Source organism: Oncorhynchus nerka, linkage group LG16 (assembly GCF_034236695.1).
Source record: "Oncorhynchus nerka isolate Pitt River linkage group LG16, Oner_Uvic_2.0, whole genome shotgun sequence".
Taxonomy (NCBI): Eukaryota; Metazoa; Chordata; class Actinopteri; order Salmoniformes; family Salmonidae; genus Oncorhynchus; species Oncorhynchus nerka.
The window spans coordinates 9,691,540-9,712,177 of NC_088411.1; the positions used below are offsets into that span (position 1 = coordinate 9,691,540).

General features: G+C 41.9%; 1 protein-coding gene across 1 annotated transcript; it reads left to right on the plus strand.

Annotated features, from left to right (window-relative positions):
• The first annotated feature begins 104 nt into the window (after positions 1–104).
• On the plus strand, positions 105–9,929 carry LOC115143997 (COP9 signalosome complex subunit 3-like). Its single transcript, XM_029684555.2, has 12 exons — positions 105–277; positions 1,454–1,583; positions 1,877–1,989; positions 2,231–2,280; positions 7,328–7,420; positions 7,544–7,723; positions 8,100–8,240; positions 8,372–8,545; positions 8,854–8,940; positions 9,094–9,207; positions 9,345–9,425; positions 9,602–9,929. Exons 1-12 carry the CDS (start codon positions 223–225, stop codon positions 9,653–9,655), a joined length of 1,272 nt encoding a protein of 423 aa, XP_029540415.1. The 5' UTR covers positions 105–222; the 3' UTR covers positions 9,656–9,929.
• The last annotated feature ends 10,709 nt before the right edge of the window (positions 9,930–20,638 follow it).

A 20,638-nucleotide genomic window follows, 5' to 3' on the forward strand; every position in this document is an offset into this window, starting at 1 on the left:
GGTTTCTGAAATGAATATTTAGCAAAACCCTATGCCTGTCCCTTTAAGAGCCTAAAGTTCCAACTGTAAATCTCGTTGTTTCCCGTCTGCTCTTACTAAGGTCTCGCGATACTTTTCTCTCAGTGGCGGCTGTGTGGCCCCCTGTCTCAGTCCGGACGGAGTTGTTTCTGACATCTGAATGAAAAACAGTCTGAATTGCTACCACTTTGGACATATATAACAATGGCTTCAGCCTTGGAGCAGTTCGTGAACAATGTGCGGCAGCTCTCCGCTCAAGGTATGGACAATAAACATGTTTTAGTTCTCAGACGAGCTGGAACTATTAGCCAATGCTAAGCAATGCTTTGCTGTGCCGATAGCATAGCTAGCTAGCCAAACTGGATAGCTAGATCCTCCTTTTTGCTTTATCATGTAAACACAGCCCTAAATGTATTGTTTTTGGGAATGAGGCCTCAAAAAAGTCGTTCAGAAAGATGTGTTTTTACCCCTGGACACTAAAGCGTACAAATAACAACATAGTAAATGAATACGTGTTTTAAAATCTAACTTTGTTTTTGTTCGAGAAAAATATTTCAGTGGAATGCTTACCGGTAGTTCCGCCCTAAGTAGGCGCGATTGGTTGCAGAGCGCCATTGTCAACTGTTATTGGTCGACAGTCCCATCTGTAACGCAATATGCGTTACTTTCATAGCTAATGTAACCAGTGCAGGCCTTGACAGGACACTTGACCGGCCGATATATTTTACAGTAACTGCAAAGAATATGAACAATGCAGCTGGACCGCGTTTCATTCTAAAAACATGCTCAATGTTCTTCGTGGCACCCAATATTTTAAAAATGTTTTATTACTTAATTATTATTTACATATGCAGGTGTATTCAGTTGACATTCTGGTTAGTTTTTGGTACAGAGTTTTTGTAGCCTGCATTACAATATCGTTAGAAATAAGCATTAAATGGAGCAACATAATGAAATATTTAGTTATGACTGACATATGCTGTCATCTCTGGGTTAGATGGGTGTGAACTGGGTCTGGACATTAATGTTTGGGTTAGGGAGGTCTCATTTAAAAATGGGAGAAACACTTGTGTAAATTAAACTATATAAACTGGGGTGGCAGGGTAGCCTAGTGGTTAGAGTGTTGGACTAGTAACCAAAAGGTTGCATGTTTAAATCCCCGAGCTGACAAGGGACAAATCTGTCATTCTGCCCCTGAACAGGCAGTTAACCCACTGTTCCTAGCCCGTCATTGAAAATAAGAATTTGTTCTTAACTGACTTCCCTAGTTAAATAAAGGTAAAATAAAAATAAAATGTAGGTTTAATACTCAACAACATAACACATTAACTGTTATCTGATATGGACCTGTACTTCTCTTCAACCAGGCCTTGATAGCTTGACTATCAAGGGCTGCATTGTTTGTTTACCAATTGTCTTAACTGTTGCATCTCAGGTCAGATGACACAGCTGTGTGAACTGATCAACAAGAGCGGGGAGCTGTTGGCCAAGAACCTGTCCCACCTGGACACTGTACTGGGGGCCTTGGACATCCAGGAGCACTCCCTGGGCGTCCTGGCTGTGCTGTGAGTAGCCTTCTCTCCTCTGCAGTCCTTTAATCACTGATAAATGAGTATAAGTAAATCACTGATCTAGGCTATGACTTCGAGTCATTTTCTGCTTAGTGTACCTGTGCATTCGGGGCTCATGACTCAAAAGTATATCACACAGATCAAGGTTTCTACCCCTGGTGTTCAAATTAAATTATGTGCCTGTTGAAACTGTCTTACACAGCCTACAATCTTTTTTGTTTTCATGTACTGTGTCAAAATGTTTTCCTTGTGTGCTCACTGCCAGTTTTCACTTTCCCTTCATAAAGGTTTGTGAAGTTCTCCATGCCAAACATCCCTGACTTTGAGACGCTCTTTTCCCAAGTCCAGCTCTTCATCAGTACCTGCAATGGGGAGCACATTCGATATGCAACAGACACTTGTAAGTCTTAACTGAAATAACTTTTGGTTTTAGAGTTTTTAGCCTTGGATTCAACTGAGTTTCAGAGGAATGGTTTACTTCATGAGGTGTTTACTCCATGAGGTGTTAACATCTTGCAATTATTAGAGTCAAATCCTAAGGAATGTGGAGAATGTTCAAGGTCAAATGTTCAGGGCAAAATTAATTTAGCTTGATTGAACCTGTTAAACCTACTTACTACTTTTATTATTTCTCTTCACAGTTGCCGGCCTCTGCCATCAGTTGACAAATGCCCTTGTAGAACGGAAACAGGTAAGACTTGCCAAAGGATGAAAAATACCGGAGTTTTGGCAGAGGTGCAGCCGACCTAGTGCTCTCGACCCCATGCACAGGGTGATGGTTCGAGTGGCCAAAAAAATCTCCAAGGATCACAACTGGAGAATTGCAGACGTTAGTTGGTCTTGGGGTTAGAACGTCTCCAAAACTACAATCAGATGCCACCTACATAACCAAAAGTTGATTGGGAGGGTTGTCAGAAAAAAAGCCTTTGCTGTCATCAAACAACAAACTCAAGCGCCTACAGTTTGCCAAACGTTACTGGAACTTTCAATAGGACCGGGTTCTATGGTCAGATGAGACCTAAATAAAGCTTTTTGGAAACAAACACCAGAAGTGGGTTTTGGCGTAGACAGAAAGATAGCCATGCAGAAAAGTACCTCATCCCCACTGTGAAGTGTCAAATCAAACTTTATTTGCCACATGAGCCGAATACAACAAGTGTAGACTTTACAGAGAAATGCTTATTTACAAGCCCTTAACCAACAGTGCAGTTCAAGAAGGTATTTACCAAGTAGTCTAAAATAAAAAGTAACACAATAAGAATAACGAGGCTATATACAGGGGGCACCGGTACCGAGTTAGTGTGCAGGGGTACAGGCTAGTTGAGATAATCTGTTCATGTTGGTGGGGGCGAAGGGACTATGCATAGGTAACAAGCAAACAGCGAGTAGCAGCCGTGTACATGAGGGGTGCTGTCAATGTAAATGGTCTGGTGGCGATTTTTATGAATTGTTCAGCAGTCTAATGTCTTCGGGGTAGAAGCTGTTGAGGAGCCTTTTGGTCCTAGACTTGGCGCTCCGGTACCGCTTGCCGTGCAGTAGCAGAGAAAACAGTCTGTAACTTAGGTGACTGGAGTCTCTGACAATTTTATGGGCTTTCCTCTGACACTGCCTATTATATAGGTCCTGGGTGGCAGGAAGCTTGGTCCCAGTAATATACTGAGGTGTTCGCACTACCCTCTGTAGCGCCTTACGGTCAGATGCCGAGCAGTTGCCATACCAGGCGGTGATGCAACCGGTCAGGATGCTCTCGATGGTGCAGCTGTAGAACCTTTTGAGGATCTAGGGGCCCATGCCAAATCTTTTGTCTCCTGAGGGGGAAAAGGTTTTGTCGTGCCCTCTTCACGACTGTCTTGGTATGTTTGGACCATGATAGTTCGTTGGTGATGTGGACACCAAGGAATTTGATACTCTCAACCTGCTCCACTACAGCCCCTGTTGATGTTAACCTCTCTGGGATATGTGGGACGTGAGCGTCCCACCTCGCCAACAGCCAGTGAAAGTGCAGGGCACCAAATTCAAAACAACAAAAATCTCATAGTTAAAATTCCTCAAGCATACAAGTATTTTACACCATTTTAAAGATAAAATTCTCGTTAATCCAGCCACAGTGTTTGATTTCAAAAAGGCTTTCCAGCGAAAGCACCACAAACGATTATGTTAGGTCACCACCAACTCACAGAAAAACACAGCCATTTTTCCAGCCAAAGAGAGTCACAAAAAGCACAAATAGATACAATTAATCACTAACCTTTGATCTTCATCAGATGACACTCCTAGGACTTCATGTTACACAATACATGCATGTTTTGTTTGATAAAGTGCATATTTATATCAAAAAATCTCATTTTACATTGGCTTGTTACGTTCAGTAGCTCTAAAACATGCAGTGATTTTGCAGAGAGCCACATCAATTTACAGAAATACTCATCATAAATGTTGATGAAAATACAAGTGTTATACATGGAATTAGAGATCTACTTCTCCTTAATACAACCGCTGTGTCAGATTTAAAAAAGAAAACAATAATCTGAGGACAGCGTTCAGACAACAAAGCAGCCAAAAAGATATCCGCCATATTGTGGAGTCAACATTAGTCATATTCACTTACCTTTGATCTTCATCAGAATGCACTCCCAGGAATCCCAGTTCCACAATAAATGTTTGATTTGTTCGATAAGGTTAATAATTTATGTCCAAATAGCTTCTTTTGTTAGGGCGTTTGGTAAACAAATCCAAACGCGCGATCAAGGTCCAGCCGAATGTCAGACGAAAAGTTCAAAAAGTTCAGTTACAGCCCGTAGAAACTTGTCAAACTAAGTATAGAATCAATCTTTAGAATGTTTTTAACATAAATCTTCAATAATGTTCCAACCGGAGAATTCCTATGTCTGTAGAAAAGCAATGGCACGAGAGCTAACTCCCGTGACCGTGCGTCAGAGCCTGTGGCACTCTGCCAGACACCTGGCTCATTCCCCTCCACTTCATAGTAGAAGTCCCAAACTAAGTTCTAAAGACTGTTGACTAGTGGAAGCCTTAGGATAGTGCAATATGACCCCATTTACACTGTATATTGGAATGGCAAAGAGTTGAAAAACTACAAACCTCAGATTTTCCACTTCCTGGTTGGATTTGTCTCAGGTTTTCACCTGCCATATGAGTTCTGTTATACTCACAGACATCATTCAAACAGTTTTAGAAACTTCAGAGTGTTTTCTATCCAATACTACTAATAATATGCATATATTAGCATCTGGGACAGAGTAGCAGGCAGTTTACTCTGGGCACCTTATTCATCCAAGCTACTCAATACTGCCCCCTGTCACCAATAAGTTAATGGGGGCCTATTCGGCCTGCCTTTTCCTGTAGTCCACTATCAGCTCCTTTGTCTTGCTCACATTGAGGGAGAGGTTATTGTCCTGGCACCACACTGCCAGTTCTCTGACCTCCCTATAGGCCGTCTCATTGTTGTCGGTGATCAGGCCTACCACTGTTGTGTTGTCAGCAAACTTAATGATGGTGTTGGAGTTGTGTTTGGCCACGCGGTGAAAGGGGAATACAGGAGGGGACTAAGTACACAACCCTGAGGGGCCCCAGTGTTAAGGATCAGCGTGGCAGACGTATTGTTGCCTACTCTTACCACCTGGGGGCGGCCCGTCAGGAAGTCCAGGATCCAGTTTCAGAGGGAGGTGTTTCGTCCCAGAGTCCTTAGCTTAGTGATGAGCTTCGTGGGCACTATGTTGTTGAACGCTGAGCTGTAGTCAATTGAACAGCATTCTCACATAGGTGTTCCTTTTGTCCAGGTGAGAAAGGGCAGTGTAGAGTGCAATAGCGATTGCATCATCTTTGGATCTGTTGGGGCGGTATGTGAATTGGAGTGGGTCTAGGTTGTCCGGGGGGGATGCTGTTGATGTGAGCCATGACCAGCCTTTCAAAGCACTTCATGGCTACAGACGTGAGTGCCACGAGGTGGTAATCATTTAGGCAGGCTACCTTCGCTTCCTTGGGCACAGGGACTATGGTGGTCTGCTTGAAAAATGTACGTATTACAGACTCGGTCATGGAGAGGTTGAAAATGTCAGTGAAGACACTTGATAGTTGGTCTGCGCATGCTTTGAGTACATGTCCTGGTAATCCGTCTGGCCCAGCGACTTTGAATGTTGACTTGTTTAAAGGTTTTGTTCACATTGGCCACTGTGAGCGTTATCACACAGTCGTCCGGAACAGCTGGTGCTCTCATGCATGCTTCAGTGTTGCTTGCCTTGAAGCTAGCATTAAAGGCAGTTAGCTCGTCTGGTAGGCTCGCGTCACTTGGCAGCTCGCATCTAGGTTTCCCTTTGTAGTCTGTAATAGTTTTCAAGCCCTGCCACATTGGTGGATCTTTGATGTTGTGGGGCTGTTTTTCTTCCAAATACCCTGGACAACTTGTTAGGATACATGGTATCATGGACTCTATAGATATTATATCAATACCCAGAATGCCTCTGCTAGAAAGCTTAAACTGGGCCGTGGTTGGATCTTCCAGCAGGACAATGATCCAAAGCACACCTCAAAATCAACACAAAAATGTTTCACTGACTACAGAATCAAGATTTTGCCATCCCAGGCCCCTGACCTAAACCCAATAGAGAACCTGTGGGATGATTTGAAAAGGACCTCGGAATCTGGAGAGATTCTGTATGGAGGAATGGTCTCAGAGCCCTTACCATGTGTTCTCCAACCTCATTACGCATTATAGGAGAAGACTGAGTTGTTTTCTTGGCAAAGGGAGGTTGCACGAAGTATTGAATGAAGAGGCACACATATATTTGAGAAAAATATTTGTTTCATGATAAGAATGTAATTTTTCTTGCAAATTATTTTACTTTTAATTAAAGGTTACATTTTTGTGAATATTTTGAATGAAAGACCAAGAGGATAAACAATAGATTTTTTTTTTACGGCCCATTTTGCTAATATTTACCAAATGGTGCCAATATTAGTGGAGGGCACTATCATATCGTCCAAAATAATATTGTGATATATAACTATCGATCCCCCATCACTAATATCGGTTCATTCTACATGATCTAAGTGTAATGCAGGTGTTTTTCAAAGAAGGATATGTGAAACTAGGGCTGGGCGATATATTGTGAATCCACATACCAGTATGGGTTTTTACAATACTGTCAATAATGATATTTTAATATAGTGCTAAATTAAATGAAAGGTTCTGCACATTGGACTACTTCACTGTCAGTTTTGTCTAAGTTTGGTTGAGTATAAAACCATCAGAATGGAGAAAGGCCCAAAACCCCCCATTTAGAATTTAACTGTACCCTGCAAGTACATCTGCAACCCTGTGCATGTGACTAATAAAATCACATATCATTAAACATATTTAAAACTTGGATTATTCAGAAACATAAAATACCGCCATACTGTCAAAAAAATAGAAATATAGTGATATATTTTGGCCATATCGCCCAGCCCAATGTGCAAGCTTAGCAGGATTAGCTTTCTTCCTCTCTGACGACAACTCAGGGCAAACTGACCGTACCACACCTCAAACCTGGGGCCCTCTGCCTTGCCAAATCAGGTGATCGCCTGATTGACAACGTCGTACTATCCAGTCGTGCCACTGAAAAGGAGCGCTTTCGATGGCATTATTGGCGACATTTCAAGCTAGCTGTGTGGAGTGCGCTTACGACACATTCTTATCTCTGTTACGTATGGTTTTAATGCATCTCTTTCTTTCACAGCCATTGAGGGGTGTCGGCATTCTAAAACAGGCAATAGACAAAATGCAAATCAACACAAACCAACTTACCTCAGTTCACGCAGACCTGTGTCAGGTGAGTAAACTGATTCGTATCAACAGGATCTTTGACTTTATATGATTATTGGAATGTATTGACGCTTGGCTGCGAGACTTCGAATGAATGACCCCTCAACAATTTTTGTGTGTACATCCACAGCTGTGCTTGTTAGCAAAGTGCTTCAAGCCTGTCCTCCCATTTCTTGAGCTTGACATGATGGACATCTGTAAGGAAAATGGCGCCTACGACGCAAAGCACTTTCTATGTTACTACTATTACGGAGGCATGATCTACACGGGTCTGAAGAACTTTGAAAGAGCACTGTATTTTTATGAACAGGTACTGGCTTATTTGAGAACCTAAAATGTGTGTGCTAAAGCTGTTTTAGATGTGACCTAGTGTTCCTGTTATCAAAAGTGAATTGATTTAGCATACTACTAGTAAAACCTTTGCTCATTGTAATAACATTTGAAATTACCTTCAAATTACTATTTTGATGCATACAGTAGTCAAGTACACTACACACTGAGATTACATTTCATCTGTAATGGCAATGACATATCAAATCAGAGGTTTTTTTGTCACATGAACAGGATACAACGGGTGTAATCAGTACAGTGAAATGTTTACTTGCAAACTCTTTCCCAACAATGCAGTATTTTGTTTACATCTCCTGTTCCCTTCTGTGATATTCTGGTGATCTCTTCTCCACCAGGCAATAACCACTCCAGCCATGGCTGTCAGTCACATCATGTTGGAGGCCTATAAGAAGTACATCCTGGTCTCCCTGATTCTCCACGGCAAAGTGCAGCAGCTCCCCAAGTACACGTCACAGATAGTTGGCAGGTTCATAAAGGTGAGAATGAAGATCCAAAATGGGCCATATATCACATCTTTAAGGCTTAAATATGCCATTATATTTTGAATTGTCTGTTGTACTACATACTATACATATGACATATATTTTACTGCTTTTTGTTTCTGCAGCCTCTCAGCAACGCGTACCATGAGCTTGCTCAGGTGTACGCCACCAACAACCCAGCAGAACTGCGCTCCCAGGTGAATAAACACAGTGAGACCTTCACACGCGACAACAACACAGGGCTGGTCAAGCAGTGCCTGTCCTCCCTCTACAAGAAGAACATCCAGAGGCTAACAAAGGTATACTTCCTTCCCCTTCAGATCATGTCTTCTTCACCTCAAATATACGACCCCTCACCTCACATATACCTACTAATATGTCTATCAATAGTCCTCGCTCATCTCGGTTACCCCCAATACACCATTCTCATTCTTAATATATCTCCATCTGCACTTACCTCGACTATATTCAAAATATACCTCCCGTCCTTCACCTCAAATCTAACTTCTTCGTCCCTATCTTCACCCTGTTACCAGGGTGTAAACAAAGTATTTAAAGCAAATGGTCAGAAAGGCAATGTATCATGACCACCCTTCTTTCTTTGCAGACTTTCCTGACGCTGTCCTTGCAAGACATGGCGAGTCGAGTGCAGCTGTCAGGGCCCCAGGAGGCGGAGAAGTATGTCTTGCACATGGTAAGCCAACGTGACCGCAGGAGGATAGACACGCTTTATCTCAGTACTCTGAGAACACTCAATTTTGAATGTATCAAAGAAAATGGCGTTCACTTCAAAGAGGACTAGATCTAACATTGATTCGTCCATTAATAACCTTTCTGTTCCTTACAGATTGAAGATGGTGAGATATATGCCAGTATCAACCAAAAGGATGGCATGGTCTGTTTCCATGACAACCCAGAGAAATACAACAACCCCGCAATGCTTCACAAAATTGATCAAGAGGTAAGAGAATGGCAGTATTTGATTATCTATCCTTATATGGAAATTACTATTGGGGTGCAATGAAGTGACAACAATTATTTGAATATCATTTGGTACTGTTTTAGTGAAGTAAATGCCTTGTTTTGTGTCCTTCACAGATGTTGAAGTGTATAGAGCTGGATGAGAAACTAAAGTCCATGGATCAAGAAATCACAGTAAACCCGCAGTTTGTTCAGAAGGTAGGAAGCAACAATTAAATTCTTTAGGCTCCTCTAGTGGTTTTCCAAGAGGAGTATTTTCACAGTTTAGTTGGTTGAGTATTTGTTGGTATTTTTATTTATTTATATGAAACCCCTGGTCTTTCAGTTAGTATTAAAATGATTGCTAATGGTTTGTATCACACTGTATGTTTCAGAGTATGGGAACGCAGGAGGACGATGTCGGCAGCAAAACATCAAGTTACTCCTGAGGGGCATGGACAGGGGAGAACGCTGCCACCCTTCAGGTTCTTGTTGGATTGCTTTTTTTAAAGAGGAAAAACATTCTATTGAGTATGGACATTGGTCAAGGAAAATATAAAATGTGTGGAATGATAATTTGGTTATTTCTTTCACAGTGTCTTGAGGAAACCTTAACAAAAACATTTTTTGTCAGTGTTTTATTTATCAATGTTCAGATGGAAGAGCCACTGCTGCATTAACAACCATAATAATAAAAACTGGACTTATTTGTTCAAAAAATAATATGTTGCATGTTCATTTCTTTGGTATTTCCTTCTAGCCAAACTTGAAATTTGAGGAAAGCTTAAGTCTCCTGTTTCCAAGATCAGTAATTTCCCACGACGAGCTAGCATATTTTTTGGGGGGGTCAAATCAAATGTAGATTTGACAACAAAAGCAAGACTGTACTTCTGCCCTTGACCAAATGTACAGAGGAGAGTCCAGCTTTAAAAAAAAATGGTGCACTGTTTTTTCCATCCCCTAGAGGTCTCTCGTGTACTTTTGTACTGTAGTTTGCATTTACTGCAGGTGGGATGAGCACTGAACTGAATAAATATTTATCTGTAATGTGGAAGGACTCAAGATTAGCGATTTTGAATGTTGGAATAAATTGATTCAGTAAATTGACACAATTTTGCATTAAATGGATCACGTCACATTACTATTTTGTCAGCATGGTTTACCCTAGTTTTCTGACATTGTGTGCTACTTATAGCTCAGGTATTTGTGCAGTGTTATGTAGTTAACACAGCCACCAAGTCATAATTATGGCTAAACCCTGCCCATTTCTACAATTTTTCTTCTTAAAATCTAACCTTAACCACACTGCTAACCTTATGCTTAACCTTAAATGAAGACTACAAAGCTTTGTTTTTGTAGCCAATAGATGTGGTAAAGAGGTCAATGGGATGCTGGAATGGGCACATTTAACACATCTGATCGAACAAAGTCGATATTTTTCAAATCCGTATGAATTTATGTCTTGTAACAGGCTCACAGTGTGGTTACTAAAGTCTGATTTGGATACAGACCTTTTCAACTGTCAAAACAACAACACGTACTATGTACACGCACAACCAATAGGTTCCCCAGTAAGGCCTCGAATCACACCTACAGCGTCATTGCGCAAAATGGTACGCAGCATCTGTATGTTTGCAAAAGTTCAACATTCACTTTCTGCTACCATTTTCTATCAAGCCGTCTACGCATACGGTTTGACGCATACGTTCAATAAATCCAACGTATGCACCACACAGAACGCATTGCAACTGCTTCTGCAACGCTGCAAAGCAAATGCAGTGTTCCATTGGAAATTAATGTACTTCTGGTTTACCAAAATGCAATAACGCCTCGATCACACCGACAGTGTCATTACACCAGAAGTACATTCGTTTCCAGTGGAACGCTGCGTTTGTCTTGCAGCGTTGCAGTTGCAGTGCGTTCTGTGTGGTGCATATGTAGGATTTATGTGAACGTATGCATTAAACTACATGCGTAGACTGCTTGACAAAAATGGTAGCAGAAGGTGAATGTTGAACTTTTGTTGCACACCTATCTAGATGATGCTGTGCAGTTGTGAGTTTGGCATGTAGATATTGGTTATGCAACCCCCCCCCCCCCAAATAAAATGTTTATGCATGCCAGCAAATCCACAACACTAAAAAATACATGAACTGCACTATAACGGTGACAAACAGTACCCACAAACTGTTAGGGCCTACATAAAGCTGTCCCAACAACTTACCATTGCTACACCTGGCTATCAACGGAACCTTGTCCGGCAGCAAAACAGTTCATTCAGCCTCATTTACTGCCTTTAAAAATGTTTTTGCTGATATGGCTGTATGTAAGTATGATGTTGACATGATCAGTCCAATCAAACTACGGTAAATATAACGTGATTTGATGTAATTTTATCTGTGGCCAATGACCTTGATCCTTCATGGATGGGCACTTCTCATATAACTCAATGGCAGCACCCAAGGGGCATGAATTTTCGAGCTCTCGCTGTAGATTTTGCTGCGATGAAGTGTCCCCATGAGTGACAGAACAGTGAGCCAATCATGGCGCAATTAGAGAACATTACCATCCCCTACGCTACATACGTTCCGCTGGCTGCGACTTTATTAACTCTATTATATATATTTACATGTTTTGCAAACTGATATGTGGCTCGTACTAATGCCAAAATAACGTGCAAAACAGGCACACACAAAAAAGCTCAACAGGCGGGAGTTCAAAACAGCCCTGAATGACGGGTTGCCACTGATGTGTAGCATTTTGCGCAATAACACACACAGTAGATGTGATCTAGGTGTAAACATCTGGCGCTGCAGCGCGCCATAATTGCGAACTAGAAAATTACTAGTACTTGGCTAACCTTACTGAGCTAGCACAAATGGTTAAATTCGTATTAATTGATCCAAACAACAAATGAATTATATATACACATTGAATTGTTGCCACCAGATCAAACAAAAAAATCATCGGGCAATGTTTATTTCCCGTTAATTATCCATTCGTTCTGGTGGTGTTACATTTGGCTAGCAATAACTACATCACGCTGGCTCTGTGAAGGTAGAGAAAGATCAGTTTACCTTGTTAGCAGCTAGATTAATTTACCTCATGACAGCCAACAATATAACTCAACTAAATGTGGCTAGCATACGAGTCCAACGTGCGATGGCCACATTCTTTACATCAAAGTTAGCTAGCAGCAGTAATTCACACTATCACCTCTCCTCCCTCACCAATCTGTCTCTCCTAGCTCTTCGTCTGGTTCCTCCAAAACGCAACTATATTTTACCCGGGTGTACACTTAGTTTCAATTAGGAAACATACTGTAATATTATTGACCTCCCGTTACGAGACCAAGCCAGTGGTTTGTTTACATGTAGCAAAACAATTGCTAACGCTGACACCTTGTGGTTATAATGTTGAACTGCATATGAATTACACCAGGATGATGCATTACATGAAGTTCAAATTGCAACTTTATTTTAAGCAACATGTATTTTGACATTAAATCAAATAAACTTTAACATATTCATTTCTGCACCCCCTATTGAAAGTGATATTTGCTAAAAATGTCTCTTCTGAGCATGTCATCCTGCCTACCTTCGTTACAAGGGTAAGGCTTGCAATAATCAATTTCATGGCGGCATGTACAGTAGGTGTAGAAGTCAAATCTGGTATCCTTCAACATGGTTAGCCTCAATGTCTAATGAAAAAGAAAATCCCACACACTGATCTTGCCAGTTTCAATCAAATTATTCCCACACACAAGTTTGACGATGTGTGAGTGCTTTTCCTATTTCTAACAGTGTATCATTTCCAATGTAGAAAACATCTCAGCAAAATGTAAACAATGTGTGAGGATTTGTGAATCCTGTTTCAGTATAGAAATGACAAGCCACATGTACAAGTGCATTGGACAAGACCACAAGGCCAATACTAATCCCATCATGTTTGCGATGGGCGTGCATGCCATATCCACTGTAACCAAAAGGGTAGAGCGCGGATAGTGGAGACAAAAGAAAAACACCCTGGAGAATGACCACAACGAAGGGTAACTTTTACATGGGCTGCAAAGTAGCTATGTAATTTATGAGTTCCATCCCTGTATGGCTGACCGGCCAGGACACAAAACCCTAATCAAATTACACTTGTAGCTAGCATGCCAACCACTGGAGGAGGAGGATAGTGAGTGTAGCAGAGTGAAGCAAATCAGCGCAAAATTATGGGAGGAGATTCACCCGCAGCCGAGATGCTTACAGTATTAAAATATCTATACATTCATGATAGACAGTAGGAGACACGACTTCAAATCTCCTCTCCTACATACACACCCCTTCCACCTCCTACCCCACCGACAGTATATCTCAGCCACCGACTGTGATCTGAGTCAATGTAGCACAATTAAATACCCACAAAATTAAATCTGTGGGTGCTAGATTGACCCAGTTCACACAGTCTTCTCTGCTGGCTGCTGAGGTTGATGAGGAGAAGGAGGAGGTCAGTGAGTGTAGCAGAGGGGTGAGTGTGTAGCACATGTGAACTAGTTTACAGGTGAATGCTAGGCTCTTTCTCAATTCATCCTTCCTCGATTCCTCTCCTCGTCTCCTTCTAAAAACCCATTGGAGAAGAAGGTCCGAGGGGAGAGACCTTGTACCTTCTCTTCCAATACAGATGCCGTACAGTACAGGTGGGGAGATAGGATGCGAGTAATCAATGATAGACAAAGTGAGAAAGCCCTAGTAGCCATCATGTGGTGATGTCACCCACCCAGAGACCAAAAGTACTGTTATCCTAGCCCAACCAAGATCATGGTTTTGGTATGATAATGGATGCTTCATTGTGGGTATGAAATGCTGTTGTGGACAGGGGTTGCAACATCCTAGGTCAGGCATTCTGACCACTATATATTTTTTTACCTTTATTTAACTAGGCAAGTCAGTTAAGAACAAATTCTTATTTTCAATGACGGCCTAGGAACAGTGGGTTAACTGCCTGTTCAGGGGCAGAACGACAGATTTGTACCTTGTCAACTCGGGGGTTTGAACTTACATTGGAAACCTTCAGGTTACTAGTCCAACGCTCTAACCACCACAATATGATGTGTTATATTATGTGTTATATACTGTAGTGAAGACCTCAACACAACATGGTAATGACCACCTGACTACAGCTTATTACTGTAAAAAGTATTACAGAGGATAAAGTTGGATATTGAAAACATGGTTCATTAAATTTCTATGTGTTTCCATAGTCACCAATAAAAGTTGAAATCTGCAACACATTGTTACATTTAAAATAGATAGCAAGTGTAAAAACAAATCAAAGAATTTGCACATCTGCATACAGTAATTGTTTCATAATTCACCAACAGACATTACATACATAGAAAGCCTGGGACACAGGGTATATAATTGCAGATTGTTTTTTTTATTAATGATTTATATGAGTAGTGTGATGGGTCAGATCTGCAGTGAAGAGAATCAGCGCATTACAACTTGATCCATTTGAGATTTAAAAGAAAACTAGAAAAGGACATTCCTCAAGAAAATGTAGTCTATCTATTTCTATGATGGATCACACCAATATGTAGCTATACCCTTGCGGGTTATTTGGGTTCTTGCATTGTAATTATATTGAATCTCGCTGCGCTCTATCAGCACCATGGACAGTGCCCTACACACGAAAGCAAGATTTCTTATAAAAACCAACCAACTGGATTGTTTCAATCTTAACTTTTCAAAAGTTGCAGCTTCCTTGATGCTCTGTGGAACTCTCAAATACCAGTTTGATTAGTTGAATTTTCATTGGGTGTAGCATGCTTTTTCTGTGCTGACTGAAAATGTTTGTCAAAGTGGAAAGTGGGTTCTCTTGTGTACCCTAAAAGTCTGTCCATGTTTCAGTGCAGTGAGCACGGTCGGCATAGCGGACAGAAGCCCAGATAATTGGAGCCAGAGCAGGCATTTCAGTCTTGGCAAGCAACACTAAATTCAGCTTCCACCCAATCGGTTTTCTCAACGTCACAAGTCTCAACACCAGTCTCAACGTCATGTGGTATCCCAGGAGGTTTACCCCGTGGGATGGCAGTTGACTGCAACTTTCTGCAGACTTGTTTACGTGCTGCTGTGCATTTTGTTGCCAACCTTACTTTTCTACCTGACAATTTTACGCTTTTTACTTTTTAATTACCGTTTATATTTTTTGTTTTTCCCTCACTCAACTTTTTTTCATTCAACTTTTTCACTCCGGATGTTTTATCTGGACATGGTTCGTCAGGACTTCCAACAGCTGAAGCTAAGTAGTAACATTAACATGATGCCTTCTAATTGCAGTCGCTGTACTCATAATATACAGGAGAACGATTGCCTTACGGCAAGGATAGCTGTGCTACAAGCCCAGCTTCAGACGCAATCTTTAGGCAAGGGTAATTTCAATGTAGGAAAGGATGAAACAGTGTCTGTAATAACCAGTAAGTTTAGATAGTAACGTTAGTATAAATCCCCTCGCACGGTCCCCGCAGCCAGACAACTTTCTCATGGCTTCTGGAGGGAAATGCTGTAGGAATGCTCAACCGGTGTCGCTCATTCAGCCGACAGAAACTTTCAACCGGTTCTCCCCATTATGCAGCGAGTCGAAGTCAGAGGCCGAGCCTTCTCTGGTCTCTACTCCTCCCGTTACAGGGTCTGAGACGCCGAAGCTTCCCACCATTAGCTCTGACAAATTGAAAACCCTAGTCATTGGCGACTCCATTACCCGCAGTATTAGACTTAAAACAAATCATCCAGCGATCATACACTGTTTACCAGGGGGCAGGGCTACCGACGTTAAGGCTAATCTGAAGATGGTGCTGGCTAAAGCTAAAACTGGCGAGTATAGAGAATATAGAGATATTGTTATCCACGTCGGCACCAACGATGTTAGAATGAAACAGTCAGAGGTCACCAAGCGCAACATAGCTTCAGCGTGTAAATCAGCTAGAAAGATGTGTCGGCATCGAGTAGTTGTCTCTGGCCCCCTCCCAGTTAGGGAGAGTGATGAGCTCTACAGCAGAGTCTCACAACTCAATCGCTGGTTGAAAACTGTTTTCTGCCCCTCCCAAAAGACAGAATTTGTAGATAATTGGCCCTCTTTCTGGGGCTCACCCACAAACAGGACCAAGCCTGGCCTGTTGAGGAGTGAGGTACTCCATCCTAGCTGGAGGGGTGCTCTCATCTTATCTACGAACATAGACAGGGCTCTAACTCCCCTAGCTCCACAATGAAATAGGGTGCAGGCCAGGCAGCAGGCTGTTAGCCAGCCTGCCAGGTTAGTGGAGTCTGCCACTAGCACAGTCAGTGTAGTCAGCTCGACCTAGATTGGGCAAAACTAAACATGGCGGTGTTCACCTTAGCAATCTCACTAGAATAAAGACCTCCTCCATTCCTACCATTATTGAAATAGATCGTGATTCCTCACATCTCAAAATAGGGCTACTTAATGTTAGATCCCTCACTTCAAAGGCAGTTATAGTCAGTGAACTAATCACTGATCATAATCTTGATGTGATTGGCGTGACTGAAACATGGCTTAAGTCTGTTGAATTTACTGTGTTAAATGAGGCCTCACCTCCCGGTTACACTAGTGACCATATCCCCCATGCATCCCGCAAAGGCGGGATTTACGATAGCAAATTTCAACGTTTTCATGAAATCTATGCAGTCTACTCAATCACTTTTTATAGCTACTGTTTACAGGCCTCCTGGGCCATATACAGCGTTCCTCACTGACTCCCTAAATTCCTATCGGACGTTGTAGTAATAGCAGATAAAAGTTGTGCTATAAATTCTCAGACAACCCAAAGATTCCTTGATGCCCTTCCAGACTTCCTCTGCCTTCCCAAGGACGTCAGAGGACAAAAATCAGTTAACCACCTAACTGAGGAACTCAATTTAACCTTGCGCAATACCCTAGATGCAGTTACACCCCTAAAAACATTTGTCATAAGAAACTAGCTCCCTGGTATACAGAAAATACCCAAGCTCTGAAGCAAGCTTCCAAAAAATTGGAACGGAAATGGCGCCACACCAAACTGGAAGTCTTCCGACTAGCTTGGAAAGACAGTACCATGCAGTGTCGAAGAGCCCTCATTGCTGCTCGATCATCCTATTTTTCCAACTTAATTGAGGAAAATAAGAACAATCCATAATTTATTTTTGATACTGTCGCAAAACTAACTAAAAAGCAGCATTCCCCAAGTGAGGATGGCTTTCACTTCAGCAGTAATAAATTGATGAGCTTCTTTGAGGAAAATATTATAATCATTAGAAAGCAAATTACGGACTCCTCTTTAAATCTACGTATTCCTCCAAAACTCAGTTGTCCTGAGTCTGCACAACTCTGCCAGGACCTAGGATCAAGAGAGACACAAGTGTTTTCGTACTATATCTATTGACACAATGATGAAAATAATCATGGCCTCTAAACCTTCAAGCTGCATACTGGACCCTATTCCAACTAAACAACTGAAAGAGCCAAACCTTGACCCAGAAAATAAAAAAAAATATCGGCCTATATCGAATCTTCCATTCCTCTCAAAATATTTTGAAAAAGCTGTTGCGCAGCAACTCACTGCCTTCCTGAAGACAAACAATGTATACGAAATGCTTCAGTCTGGTTTTAGACCCCATCATAGCACTGAGACTGCACTTGTGAAGGTGGTAAATGACCTTTTAATGGCGTCAGACCGAGGCTCTGCATCTGTCCTCGTGCTCCTAGACCTTAAGTGCTGCTTTTGATACCATCAATCACCACATTCTTTTGGAGAGATTGGAAACCCGAATTGGTCTACATGGACAAGTTCTGGCCTGGTTTAGATCTTATCTGTCGGAAAGATATCCGTTTGTCTCTGTGAATGGTTTGTCCTCTGACAAATCAACTGTAAATTCCGGTGTTCCTCAAGGTTCAGCTTTAGGACCACTATTGTTTTCACTATATATTTTACCTCTTGGGCATTCAAAAACATAATGTTAACTTTCACTGCTATGCGGATGACACAACTGTACATTTCAATTAATGAAACATGGTGAAGCCCCAAAATTGCCCTCGCTAGAAGCCTGTGTTTCAGACATAAGGAAGTGGATGGCTGCAAACTTTCTACTTTTAAACTCGGACAAAACAGAGATGCTTGTTCTAGGTCCCAAGAAACAAAGAGATCTTCTGTTGAATCTGACAATTAATCTTGATGGTTGCACAGTCGTCTCAAATAAAACTGTGAAGGACCTCTGCATTACTCTGGAACCTGATCTCTCTTTTGACGAACATATCAAGACTGTTTCACGGACAGCTTTTTTCCATCTACTGTACGTAACATTGCAAAAATCAGAAACTTTCTGTCCAAAAATTATGGAGAAAAATTAATCCATGCTTTTGTTACTTCTAGGTTAGACTACTGCAATGCTCTACTTTCCGGCTACCCGGATAAAGCACTAAGTAAACTTCAGTTAGTGCTAAATACGGCTGCTAGAATCCTGAATAGAACCAAATAAATGGATTTGTAACAGTTTACTTTACTGGAAGGAGAGGTGGACCAAAACGCAGCGTGGTTATATTGATTCATGTTTAATAAAAAAAGATAAACACGAACACTACAAAACAATAAATGTGGAAAACCAAAAGCAGCCCTATCTGATGCAAAACACAGAGACAGGAACAATCACCCACAAACACACAGTGAAACCCAGGCTACCTAAGTATGATTCTCAATCAGAGACAACTAATGACACCTGCCTCTGATTGAGAACCATACTAGGCCGAAACATAGAAATACCCCAAAACATAGAAAAACAAACATAGACTGCCCACCCAACTCACGCCCTGACCATACTAAATAAATACAAAACAAAGGAAATAAAGGTCAGAATGTGACAGGATCATATTACTCCAATGCTAGCCTCCCTACACTGGCTTCCTGTTAAGGCAAGGGCTGATTTCAAGGTTTTACTTCTAACCTACAAAGCATTACATGGGCTTGCTCCTACCTATCTTTCCGATTTGGTCCTGCCGTACATAGCTAAACGTACGCTATTGTCCCTAGAATTTCTAGGCAAACATTTTCATGGAATGGTCTGCCTACCCATGTGAGAGACGCAGACTCGATCTCAACCTTTAAGTCTTTAGTGAAAACTCATCTCTTCAGTAGGTCATATGATTGAGTGTAGTCTGGCCCAGGAGTGTGAAGGTGAACAGAAAGGCTCTGGAGCAACGAACCGCCCTTGCTGTCTCTGCCTGGCCGGTTCCCCTCTCTCCACTGAGATTCTCTGCCTCTAACCTTATTACAGGGGCTGAGTCACTGGCTTACTGGTGCTCTTCCATCATGTCCCTAGGAGGGGTGCGTCACTTGAGTGGGTTGAGTCACTGACGTGGTCTTCTTGTTTAGGTTGGCGCCCCCCCCCCGTGTTGAGCTGTGGCGGAGATCTTTATGGGCTATACTCGGCCTTGTCTCAGGATGGTAAGTTGGTGGTTGAAGTTATCCCTCTACTGGTGTGGGGGCTGTGCTGTGGCAAAGTGGGTGGGGTTATATCTTGCCTGTTTTGGCCCTGTCCGGGGATATCATCGGATTGGGCCACCTGACCCCTCCTGTCTCAGCCTCCAGTATTTATGCTGCAGTAGTTTATGTGTCGGGGGGCTAGGGTCAGTCTGTTATATTTTGAGTATTTCTCCTGTCTTATCCTGTGTCCTGTGTGAATTTAAGTATGCTGTCTCTAATTCTCTCTTTCTTTCTCTCTCTCGGAGGACCTGAGCCCTAGGACCATGCCTCAGGACTACCTGGCATGATGACTCCTTGCTGTCCCCACTAAAAGTGGCAGTAATAAAGCCTCTCTTAAAAAAGCCAAACCTTGACCCAGAAAATGTAAAAAAACTATCGGCCTATATCGAATCTTCCATTCCTCTCAAAAATTGTAGAGAAGGCTGTTGCGCAGCAAAACACTGCCTTCCTGAAGACAAACATTGTATACGAAATGCTTCAGTCTGGTTTTAGACCCCATCATAGCACTGAGACGGCACTTGTGAAGGTGGTAAATTACATTTTAAGGGCATCGGACCGAGGCTCTGCATCTGTCTTCGTGCTCCTAGACCTTAGTGCTGCTTTTGATACCATCGATCACCACATTCTTTTGCAAACTTTCTACTATTAAACTCGGACAAAACAGAGATGCTTGTTCTAGGTCCCAAGAAACAAAGAGATCTTCTGTTGAATCTGACAATTAATCTTAATGGTTGTACAGTCGTCTCAAATAAAACTGTGAAGGACCTCGGCGTTACTCTGGACCCTGATCTCTCTTTTGAAGAACATATCAAGACCATTTCGAGGACAGCTTTTTTCCATCTACGTAACATTGCAAAAATCAGAAACTTTCTGTCCAAAAATGATGCAGAAAAATTAATCCATGCTTTTGTCA

What these genes read in the sequence shown, in the direction of transcription:
- LOC115143997 (XM_029684555.2), top strand. Translation starts at nt 223, where the DNA reads ATGGCTTCAGCCTTGGAGCAGTTCGTGAACAATGTGCGGCAGCTCTCC. An exon ending in AGAAGTATGTCTTGCACATG is followed by an intron (nt 8,941 to 9,093) that starts GTAAGCCAACGT and finishes TGTTCCTTACAG; the next exon opens with ATTGAAGATGGTGAGATATA. An exon ending in ACCCGCAGTTTGTTCAGAAG is followed by an intron (nt 9,426 to 9,601) that starts GTAGGAAGCAAC and finishes TGTATGTTTCAG; the next exon opens with AGTATGGGAACGCAGGAGGA.